We start from the raw sequence: 12231 nt of genomic DNA on the forward strand, positions 1-12231 counted from the left end.
GCATAAAAAATATTAAGCTCAACCGGGAGAGGCAGCAGTGTTTACTGCGGAGTTTTTATTCCCTTTGAAGTCCGTGATGATATTAATTCCCTGCCACATGCTTCTAGAGTTGGTGGTGTTGAAATGTCTTTCAATCTTGTCCCTGTACTGGCTTTTGACTGCTCTGATAGTTTATCGGAGGTCGCTTGTTTATGCTCCCGGAATTAAAAGCGGAGGTCCACGCATTAAGTGCCACATGAACATCGCTATTAATCCACGGATTCTGGTTAGGGTAGATCCGTATTGTTTTGATCGGCACTACATCATCTATGCACTTCCTGATGAAACACGTTACAGTATCAGCGTAGACCTCGATGTCGTCATCAGAGGCGGACCGGAATATCTCCCAGTCCATGTGATCAAAACAGTCCTGTAGCATAAAATCTGATTGGTCCGACCAGCAGTGGATCTTTCTGAGAGCGGGTGCTTCCTGTTTCAGTTAATGCCTGTAAGTGGCAGAAGCAGAATGGAAGAGCGATCCAATTTTTCAAATGGTGGGCATGGGAGGGATTTGTAGCCATCCCGGAAGGGAGAGTAGATATGGTCCAAAACCCAGTCCCCTCGTGTGTTGCATCTGATGTGTTGGTAGTATTTCGGTGCTATTGACTTGAAGTTGGCTTTGTTAAAGTCCTCAGTCACAATGAACACGGCCTAAGGTTGCACAGTTTCCTGCTTGTTTATACTCTTAAACAGTTCCTTGAGTGCACAGTCTGTGTCGGCTTGTGGGGGGATGTACACAGCTGTGATAATGACCGCTGTGAATTCCCTCGGTAGCCAGAATGGTCAACACAGAAGCATGAGAAATTCCAGATCAGGAAAGCAGAAAGACTTGACAGAATGTTTGTTCCTCTGATCACACCAGGATTTGTTGATCATAAAACATACACCACCTCCTCTGCTTTTACCTGAGAGTTTTTTCACTCTGTCCATTCGGTGCACTGAGAACCCCACGGGTTCGATGGCTGAGTCTGGAATCTCTGCAGACATCCAAGTTTCTGTAAGGCAGATAATGCAGCAGTCCCTCATCTCTTGTTGGAAAGAGATCTGTGCTCTCAGAGCTTTGTTGTCCAGAGACTGAACATTTGCCAGTAGAATGCTGAGTAGCGGGGGTTGATTTGCTCGACGTCTTAGTCTGACGAGAACGTCGTCTCTCCCCTTTTCCGGTTGCGTTTCCGCGGCCGGGCAGCACAGACAAAGGGCTCCGCTGTCGTGTTTGAAAACAGCGGGTCGGCATTGAGGAATGGATGCTATTTGCACCCATAAATAAATACTAATATACGGTATATTGGGCATCACTGCAATGTGTTTATTGTGTTTATTTAGAGTACCACTGACACACTATACCAACCCCTACCTCTAAACCTAACCTTCCCTTTCAAAAATTAACCGTGGTTTTATTACTATACCTGTCATGATTCACTGTTGTTTTGCCCTGTGTTTTGCCTCTGTCATCTGTCTCCAGTCTCCCTTGCACTACACTTCCCATAATTCACTGCCCTGATCATTTACATTTATTCATTTGGCAGATGCTTTTATCCAAAGCGACTTACAAAAGAGGAAAACATAAGCAAATCATCTTAAGGAGACAGTGTTACGAAAAGTGCCACATTACAAAGTTTCACTAGCATCAGAATAGTATTCAAAACAGATGAAAGTGCAACAAGAATTTTTTTTAGTGACTGGTTAACCTCTGGGGTCGACGGACGCGCCGGCGCGTCCTGCTAGATTTTTTCTGCATAACAGCGGAAACAACTTAAAATACTCTGTCATTTTTGGGCATACAGATAAGTGTAAGACATCATTAGAAACTATAAAGGGTCTACTTTTATTTGTGTACACTCACAATAACAACAAAACCTTGTTCTTTTGTAAAATAAAGAAAATAAACAGGGTGTGCTTTCAGCCGTCTCTGTCTCCGCGAGCATCTTTCTGAAACACGTCACAAAAATTAAGTGAAACTCTGCGAATACTTGTCTAAAGAAAGCTTAAAATATCTACTTTTAAATAAAACAATTCAAATTTAAAACAAATATTCTCCTGCAATGTAATCTGTATGAAACAAAGCGATGTAGTTTCTCCTGGCTCAGCTCATTATCCCTAATGAGATCCCACCCACCAACAGAGCACGCTATTCATACGGTAATGTGCTGAGGTGATCAATACAAATGGTGAACGCCCCCAACAGTGCCTTAAAAAACATCAAGTTCATTCACTTTTCTGCGCGTTTGGAATATGGTAAGCTACACAGGTGAGGAAGCTCTACAGATGGTACTGGATAGTGACGAAGAGTTCACATTTTCCTCAGAAGAAGAGCGGGACTTCGACGATGAATGTTTACATTTTGAAGAGCTTTTTTATTAATTTAGTAATTTAGTTTTACTTACATTAGTTGACATGCTATTTTATATAAACATGTACATATTTTACTAGCTGGACTATTTCCAGACTTGCCAGCCAGGATTCAGAGTATTGACATTTGAAATATGTCCTAATAGGCAAGCTTTAGTTACATTTAAATGTTGTTTCAGCTAAAGCAGGTATTTAAATTGTATGCTGTATGATATAAATATGATATGTAATATGATATAAAAATAATATGAATGTTTAGATTATATTTTAACTAGTGTTTATGCTGCCTCATTATCATCAACGAAGCTTGTGCTTGCAAATATCTTTTCGGGTGTAAATGTGCTGTAAATATGCCCATATTAGAAAATCAGCATATTAGAATGATTTCTGAAGGATCATGTGACACTGAAGACTGCAGTAATGATGCTGAAAATTCAGCTTTGATCACAAGAATAAATTGCATTTGACAATATATTCAAATGGAAAACAGTTATTTTAAACTGTAAAAATATTTCACAATATCACTGTTTTTGCTGTATTTTGGATCAAATAAATGCAGCCTTGGTGAACAGAAGAGACTTCTTTTAAAAATATTTAAAAAATCGTACAGATCTATAAACTTTTAAATGGTAGTGTAGGCCTAAAGTTTTTAAGTAAAGTCTTTATGTACAGAAAATGTATAGTCAGATAATACATTCAATCATTAAGTCTCCTCACATTCATTCTCTCTCAGTGGAGGGGTCTTTGTCTCCTCAGGTGTGAATCACATCAATATTCATGATCATCCACGCCTCCTTGCATATGGCCTACAAAAGTTAAATGACTATATCGTTTTGAATGAATGAGTGATCAGGATGGTTTCACATCATTTTTTGTAGCAAAAACTCTAGGCTACAAGATCCAGTTCTCAAAAGTCTTGTGAACAAATGTTTAATATGTGATATATGGCCTTATTTCAGTGACTTACATTTTTTGTTTTTCAAAAACCATGCATAAACATTATTTTCTCAAAAACACAATCATGTACATACATGTTGTTCACATATTATTGTAGCCCAATTTGTGCTGAATACAGTGTTATCAGACTTTAGTCATTAATATGTTTTTAAGCAACTGAAAAAGCACAAATGTCAAGGCATGTCAAAACTTCTCCAGGGCCCAAAACACCCTCAGACCCCAGAGGATTAAGTGCTCATGGAAAAGATGTGTTTTTAGTTGTTTTAGAAGCTAACTCACAGAGAGTGAGTCAGCTTCATGGATGGAGTTGGGAAGGTCATTCCACCAATGTGGTATGATGAAGCTGAAAGTCCGGGAAAGTGTTTTGGTGCCTCTTTGTGTTGGTACAACAAGGTGATGTTCCTTAGCCGACCGCAGGCTTCTAGTGGGTGTGTAGCTCTGCAGAAATGATTTTAGGAATGCTGGAGCAGACCCAGTGACTGTTCTGTATGCCAGCATCAGAGCCTTGAATTTGATCCGTGCATCAACCGGCAGCCAGTGGAGAGAGACAAGGCGTGGTGTAACATGCGCTCTCTTTGGTTCATTAAAGACCAGACGTGCTGCTGCATTCTGGAGCATTTGCACATGCATGGAGGCCTGCAATGAGAGTGTTACAGTAGTCCAGTCTAGTTATGACAAGTCACTGAACAAGCAGTTGTGTGGCATGTTCAGGGAGGAAGGGTCTTATCTTCCCGATACTGTAGTGTTAATCTACATGATCTTCTACCAGCTATTCCCTATTGTTCTCACCTGTGTTTCATTTACCTCGTTTATCCCTGTGTATATATTGCCCTGATGTCTGTTTTACCTTTGTCAGTTGTGTTTCTCTCCAGTTCGTGCTCCGGTTTCTATCCTGTTTGTTTACATTTGTTTTTGATTCCTGGTTCCCAGTCTTGCCCTGTTCCAGTGTTTATCCTGTTTTGTATTCCTGTTTTGTATTTTGTTTTATTTTTTCATTAAAGTTAAGCTGCCCCTAGATCCCACTCTCGTGACCTTCTTTAAACATTATAGAACAACTGACCGAACCGAAATGGATCTAGCGGCTTACTTTGTCCAGTTGAGCTGGGTGGACTTAACCATTAAGGAATACTCACATCTTTTTAGCACCATTGCCAGATACATGGGATTTGCTGATTCCCACCTGAAATCCCTGTATCGGATCGAACTCTTAGCTCACACCTGAGTCTGCTCCACACCATGTCACAGCCACGCCTGAGTCTGTTCCATGCCATGTCACAGCCACGCCTGAGTCTGCTCCATGCCATGTCATGGCCAAGCCGCCTGCGGCTCCTTGCTCCATGCCTGCCATGGCCACCGAGCCAACGCCCATGCCTGCCACGGCCACCGAGCCAATGCCCATGCCTGCCACGGCCACCGAGCCAACACCCACACCTGCCATGGCCACCGAGCCAATGCCCACACCTGCCACAGCCACCGAGCTTGAAGCCTCGTCCGTCCCAGAGCCAGCGGTGCCGGCCTCATCTGTTCCAGAACCAGCGTTTCCAGCCTCGTCCGTCCCAGAGCCAGCGTTACCAGCCTCGTCCGTCCCAGAGCTAGCATTACCAGCCTCGTCCATCCCAGAGCCAGCATTGCCAGCCTCGTCCATCCCAGAGCCAGCATTGCCAGCCTCGTCCGTCCCAGAGCCTGCGTACACGCCTGCCCGGAAGCGGAGGAGGAGAAGAAGGGCTTCTGCTCCCAAGTCTCTGCCCGTACTCACGACCACAGAGGTCGTTCCCAAGTCTCTGCCCATGCCCACAACCACAGAGGTCGTTCCCGAGTCTTTGTCCATGTTCACAACCACAGAGGTCAATACCGAGTCTCTGCCTGTGCCCATGACCACAGAGGTCGTTCCTGAGTCTCTGCCAGTGTTCACGACCACAGAGGTCGTTCCCGAGTCTCTGCCCATGCCCACGACCACAGAGGTCGAACCCGAGTCTCTGCCCGTGCCCACGACCACAGAGGTTGTTCCTGAATCTCTGTCAGTGTTCACGACCACAGAGGTCGTTCCCGAGTCTCTGTCCATGCCCACGACCATAGAGGTCTTTTCCGAGTCTCTGTCCATGTCCATGGCCACAGAGGTCATTCCCGAGTCTCTGCCAGTGTTCACGATCACAGAGGTCGTTCCTGAGTCTCTGCCCATGCCCGCGAACACGGAGGTCATTTCCCAGTTATCCAGGACTCTTAGTCTCGAGCCTCCCACGGCTCCACCTTCCACGGCTTCGCCCCTTGAGCCTACCACAGTTCCGACTTCCACGTCTTCACCCCTCGAACCTCCTACAGCTCCACCTTCCATGGCTTCGCCCCTCAAGCCTCCCATGGATCTGCCTTCCACAGCTTCACCCCTCGAGCCTCCCACGGCTCTGCATGCCATGGCTTTGCCCCTCAAGCTTCCTACGGCTCCGCCTTCCATGGCTCCACCCTCAGAGTCTTCCACGACTCCAGTCTCTAGTCTGTGGCCACCTCCCAGGCCCCCTGACCCTGTTTCAGCCCTGTGGCCACCAACCAGGCCTCCTGATCCAGTCCCTACCCTGAGGTGGTCTCCTGGGTCCCCTGGCCGTCCGCCTGATCTACACTGGTCTTCTGGGTCTCCTGGCCATCCGCCTGATCTGCTCTGAACTCCTGGGTCCCCTGGGCATCCGGCTGATCTGCTCTGGCTTCTTTTGTCTCCGGCTCCATCTTGGCCCTGCCTCCCTTACCTGCCTTCCTTGGGTGTCAGGAGCTGCCCATTAGGAAGGGGGGGGGGTATGTCCGATTCACTGTTGTTCTGTGTTTTGCCTCTGTCATCTGTCTCTAGTCTCCCTTGCACTACATTTCCCATAATTCACTGCCCTGATCACTACCAGCTGTTCCCTATTGTTTTCACCTGTGTTTCATTTACCTCATTTATCCCTGTGTATATATTGCCCTGATGTCTGTTTTACCTTTGTCAGTTGTTGTGTTTCTCTCCAGTTCGTGCTCCGGTTTCTATTCTGTTTGTTTACATTTGTATATGCTTCCTGGTTCCCAGTCTTGCCCTGTTTCAGCGTTTATCCTGTTTTGTATTCCTGTTTTGTATTGTTTTTTTTTTTCATTAAAGTTAAGCTGCTCCTAGATCCCGCTCTCGTGACCTTCTTTAAATATTAAAATACCATATAGTAGATACTACATAGTAAAATCATAGTAACAACAAAATTAAACATGGTTACTATGTTAACACCATCATTACAACTATGGCTTCCGCCATTAAAAAAAACTAAACAAAAAAACTAAACAAAACATGGTTACCACCATATTACTATAGTAAAAGAATTGTTAATTTTACCTGGATTAAACCTATCAACTCCCCGACCTTCACTGTGATCAAAACACTGCAAAGAAATCAACCTTTATATCCATAGTTATGTATTATTATAAGTAGGTTTAAAGGAAATATTAATAGTGGAGACAGGATACAGTATGGGAAAACGTAGGACAAAAAACAGAATCGAACCCAGGTGGTCACCATGTTATAAGATTTTGGTTTTACCCTATCGGCCACATTAAAGATTATCACTCCCCTGATTGCTTTTGGTCTTCAGGGTTACCACTTTCTTTTATCAGAACTACTCACTGCAGTCTGTACTCTGATAGTCTGTTAAAAACAACCAGAACACACTCCTGCTCTACAGTAAACTATTAGGACAGGACAGAATCTGTTTCTGTGTGTGCAAGGGAGACAAAGACTATATGATTTATTAGTATTTAAATAAAGTCTGGTCCAAATTGCATCTTATTCTGACCAAGAAATACCAACTTAGTCAGAAGACAGTAGGGTTGCCAACTTTCTAACAGCCAAAAAAACAGGACTTTTCAACTCCAAATACGGGACATTGGCCCTGATTTCTCACGATTTGTGAAAATTCATACAGCTGTATGTGTCTGAAATGCTAAAATATGGGACAAACTGCATCCCAAATGGATTTAATATGGAACACAATTCTGTTCCCTTCAGTATGGTATGATACAGGACAATTATTTATACGGGACGATTGGCAACCCTAGAAAAGAGGCTGTCTGACTGACATGTTAAGCAACCAATCACAGTTCATCTTTTTCCATGATGTTTAGTGATGTATAATTCTGAAAATGTACATATCTGAGGAGAACACATTTCATAAAATTTTATTTCCCAGCTGACTGTGTATCCTGACTCCAAAAATATATACAGTATATAAAGCCATCCAATCAGATTGGAGTTTGTGCGTTTACTACAGTTGTGTGCAGTATGAATCATACAGTCTGTGAACGGTTCATGGACATGACATGACGTCTGTGGCTGAGACTAGTAATTTAACTTCCCTTACCAGGACTGTGTGTAACACTAAGGTGGATTTGAAACAGCAAATGCATTTGTTCTGAGCAGTTAATAGCATTTTGTTCCAGGTCTCCCATGAGAACAAAGGAAAGTGTTATCAATTTATCAAATATGCCATAAAGAAAATGTGCGCACACACACATGCAGGCCTCACAGCAGCACATTAATCATAGAACTGTGGCCTGGTCATTATATAACCTTCTCAAGCACACCCTCCAATGCACATTTCTTCGTCTTGTGTTGAAGCAGAATTCTATGTTTAAAGGCAGCTGTGACTAAAGCAATGAACGGTGTGCCTTTTTAATGATGTCATCAGCACAGACCTGAGCCAATCAGTTGCAGCTGGGCTTGACAAACCAAGAGCCATATAAAGCACACAGCCAGTGTAGGGTGAATTTGTGTTCACAATAATTTTGATTCAATCACCTAAAACCTAATGAGCTGCCTACTGAATGTAAGCAGCATTTTAAGATTTTATGGAATTTGTGGAGAAGACAATCCCAGAATATTTTGCAATGAGTTCAGTGAAAAATTAATCCAAGTTGGCAGACAAAGCAGGACTATAATATAGCTTATTCAATAGTAAAAATGTAGAAAAAAAAAAAAAAAAAAAGTTTAATCTAATGTAAAATCTACTTTTTTACCCAATGAAAATTTGTGCATTGTATTATTATTATTTATTTTTTTATTTTTTTTAGTAACATGTAATTAGCTTAGAAACATGCTAATGCCAAACTCTGTAAAAAATCAAGAGTAAGTCCAGAATGCAGGTGTCTCGAGACAGTACAAGCCGAACTACTTTTCAGTGTGACATGGTGTCTACAAAATGTGGAAATCCTGATGCTGAAAAAAACATTGAGATGAGGAGCAACGGTCAAAGAGACAAACTGGAGCCAACATTTTGACCCTGCAAACCTACTGACCATGGAAGTCACTGTGCCTTGGAGAATGTGTGTAGTGTGTGTGCGTGTGTGTGTGTGGGGGGGGGGGGATTTGTTTTAGGTTACAAACTGGTAATTACAAGGGTATTATGCTATAAATGTGGTTTATGAGGACATTTCTAGTGTCCCATAATTTAAATCGCTTAAAAAACATACTAAACTATGTTTTTTATGAAAATGTAAAAATATAGAGTTTTTTTTGTTTGTTTTTTTTTTTTGTGAGGGTTAGGTTTAGGGGTAGGGTTAGGGGATAGAATCTATAGTTTGTACAGTATAAAAATCATTATGTCTATGGAAAGCCCTCATAAGGATAGCTGCACCAACATGTGTGTTTGTGTGTGTGTGTGTGTGTGTGTGTGTGTGTGTGTGAGTGAGAAAAAGTAAACCACACAGGGTAGTGCTGTATGCAGGACATCATTTTTTTTAGGGCAGTGGTTCCCAACCCTATTCCTGGAGGCCCACCAACACTGCACATCTCCCTTATCTGACACACCCAATTTAGGTTGTGTAGTCTCTACTAACGAGCTAATTCGTTGAATCAGGTGTGTTTGATTAGGGAGATATCCAAAATGTGTAGTGTTGGGGGGCCTCCAGGAAGAGGGTTGTGAACCACTGTTTTAGGGTTATTTTAGAGTAGATAATATAATAATAAAATAGAAATTAAAAGTGTGAGGCATACCTGTCCATCATGCCAATGCAGTCTTGCAGACGGGGCCCAGTGCACCTTAAACAGAGGTGAAGAGAGAAAAAAAAAAAAAAAAAGAATATATGAATAGATGCATTTCGGTAAGCACAGACCAGATTTAACTGAAGAAAAGTCAACCTACAGTTTCCAAGTCACTGTGAGATCAGTCTGCTGTGTGAACTTGAGGGGAACTGACTTTACACATCCACTAAAAATCACCTTGGGACCAGTTGGTTAAAAGCAATCACAAAAATGGCTAAGAAAATTAAAGTCATTTGCTTGCAGATGGCACTTGGTTTGATGTTTTATATCTATTGCAATTAAATTCATAAGTGTGGCTTAAGTGTCCAAATACTTTTTTTGGGACATTGTTAATAGACACAAAAATTAGAAATCACACAAACATCAAGATAGATATGTTTTTAAATATACATAGATAGCCTATACTAAATATATACAGTATACAGATATATTTTCACTTTTTTATTATGATTTATGCATTCCAATTTCATAACAAATTTCTATCAAATTAAATTGAGTTATCTTTAGCTAAATTAAATGAATAAACCTGAATAAATTAAATTTTTATTGACAATTTTGTTTAAAGATTACTCAATTCAATTTGATGGAATTTTGTGATGAAATTGAAATGCATAAATCGTAAAAATAGGCTGAAATATTGTTTCGAGTGGAATGATTAACAAACATAACGTTCAAGTTCATTTAAAATGCTATCAAGTAAATCAAACAATAAAACACAATATTCTTCATTCACACTTTTACGGTGTCACCCTCTTCACTGAAATTAGGAGTAAGAGTGACATTGAACTTAATATTTACTCAATCACTAAACTGACTAAAGACAGAGACGATGGACTGAAAGTGCCAAAAAAAAAAACAAAAAAACATTAATCTATGGGGTAAAATTGTGAATGAGAGGAAAATGTCTCGATCACAGACACTCCCTCTTTAGGTAGAGATTAATAAATGTGTTTAGTGGAAATTGAGGCTTTGTGTGTCTCTGTTCCTCCCATATTTTTAACTGGGTTTACATCATACTAAACTACATTATATGGCTATAATTGTTGTTTGGTTGAAATGATGGTTTCTGTGATTAAAAAATAAAACCTTCTTTAAAGCCTTTTTCAGAGCAAATACATAAATACAGTATATTGAATATACTCAAAAGGCTGAAAAAATATTGAGATATGATTTGTGCTACATTGCCCAATCGTACCGCCGAGTGACTAGGTGTATTATGATGTGACTAGATGTACAGTATTTTGATGACACTGAGGCTCACAGTTCTGTTGGTTTCTCAGCCAACAGAACTGGCTGTCGGCAATCAGAGATAGGACAATCCTCAAAGGGCTTTCATGTGACGGGGAGGAAATGTGAATTCATGACTCTGTTTGGAGCAAGAGTATAAGGCATTTTCCACGAATAGGGTACTAGGGCCTAGGTACAGATATTTAACACTTTTCATGCTATGTCAATTTTTATGTTAGCTATTAGTTTATAAAAGCATAGTCACTAGTAATCACAACACAAACATGGGATTTTTGCCACAAATGCTTTAAAAAAAGTAATGATTCACTCAGTGGATCATGTTGTCCTGCAGGAATTTTGCCTTTCATCTAACACCAAGAAACTGAGGTTCAGGTTACCAGCAGGATCAGTTTGGAGAGCATAATGGTAATCATTTAAACAAAAGTTAGATTGCACAGATGCAAGGGCAAATCTTCCCTCTAAAATTAATGATGGTTTATTCATGGGCAGCTCCGAGGACACAAGCACTCTATAAAGGGTCAGTGAATTGAAGAATAGGCTCTTTAAACTACCTGAAGCTAGAACTGACATGGCAAACAAGCACAGGAATTAGTTGGACACCAAAACAAATATATGACCCGCACACTCACAAATTGCAAACATTTAACAAACACATCCATACCCCTGGGTGCAGTTGATATGGCAGGGGTGACACTCATTGTTGGCCTCAGCATATTTGAAGATGAAACTGTTTGCTCCATGCAAGCCATCAGGGCATTTCTCAACACAGTTGGGCCCGTCTTTAAAGTGAAGACATTTAACACAGTGATCAGGACCCTGTGTGAGAGAGAGAGAGATAGAAATGAGGAAATGAGACATAAAATACCAACAACTGTGGATAATAACCATCCCTCACCACACGCACAATGACCATAACAATCAGCCAGTGCAGGATTTATGGTGGTAATATGGAGAGAGGAGGCAGAAGAGAGGGAATTGTTAGCTTGGATATCAATATGAGCACTGTTAGAGTCACACAGGCACCTCTTCAACCAGTAAGACAAATAACACCACACAGACAATATGAAAAGATACTCCACATTGTTCTATTAAGTGCCGAACACATGCACAGCACTAATGTTACCTTGAGGAGCATCTGTATAGGATTGCATAAAGGCTGATATGTGGTCCTACATGAGTGAATATCTTGTGAGTGATGAATAAATGCCTTGCAGCAATTACAGCTGCTCTTCATTTCATGCTGTAAACTGGCTCTTATGCAACAGAGCAGCAGAATGCATGCGGACATGGTAGTGGAAGCCATGTAAGGATCAGACAGCTTCATTCACCAGTCTGTGAAATCTATGCAAGGCCACTTTGGGTAACCATACAATACTTTACTGATATAACCAAAAATGTTGTCAGAGACGTGGCCTGGTGGTTGTACACAATCTTAATTGAGCCATGGTGTTATATGTGGGCAAAATGTGTTTAAGTCCAGCTTGTTTCATGTCACTATTCCGTTTCCCCAATTTTCTTCCCATTATTTATTATCTACTCCCCACTTATGCTATCAGTGAGGTTTAAAATACCCGTTAGCAATTTCATTCATCTCAACG

At 41.3% G+C, this 12231-nt stretch overlaps 1 protein-coding gene across 1 annotated transcript in view; it reads right to left on the bottom strand.

Annotated features, from left to right (window-relative positions):
* Positions 1-12231, bottom strand: part of LOC127448480 (receptor tyrosine-protein kinase erbB-4-like) — a 555442-nt gene that overhangs the window by 80032 nt on the left and 463179 nt on the right. Inside the window, exons 16-17 of the mRNA XM_051711045.1 lie at positions 11295-11449; positions 9338-9382 (exon numbers count right to left, since the gene is read on the bottom strand). Coding sequence (XP_051567005.1) covers positions 9338-9382; positions 11295-11449 — 200 coding nt within the window. The remainder of the gene's footprint in view (positions 1-9337; positions 9383-11294; positions 11450-12231) is intronic.

The sequence above is a fragment of the Myxocyprinus asiaticus genome, chromosome 11 (genome assembly GCF_019703515.2).
Source record: "Myxocyprinus asiaticus isolate MX2 ecotype Aquarium Trade chromosome 11, UBuf_Myxa_2, whole genome shotgun sequence".
NCBI classification, from domain to species: Eukaryota; Metazoa; Chordata; class Actinopteri; order Cypriniformes; family Catostomidae; genus Myxocyprinus; species Myxocyprinus asiaticus.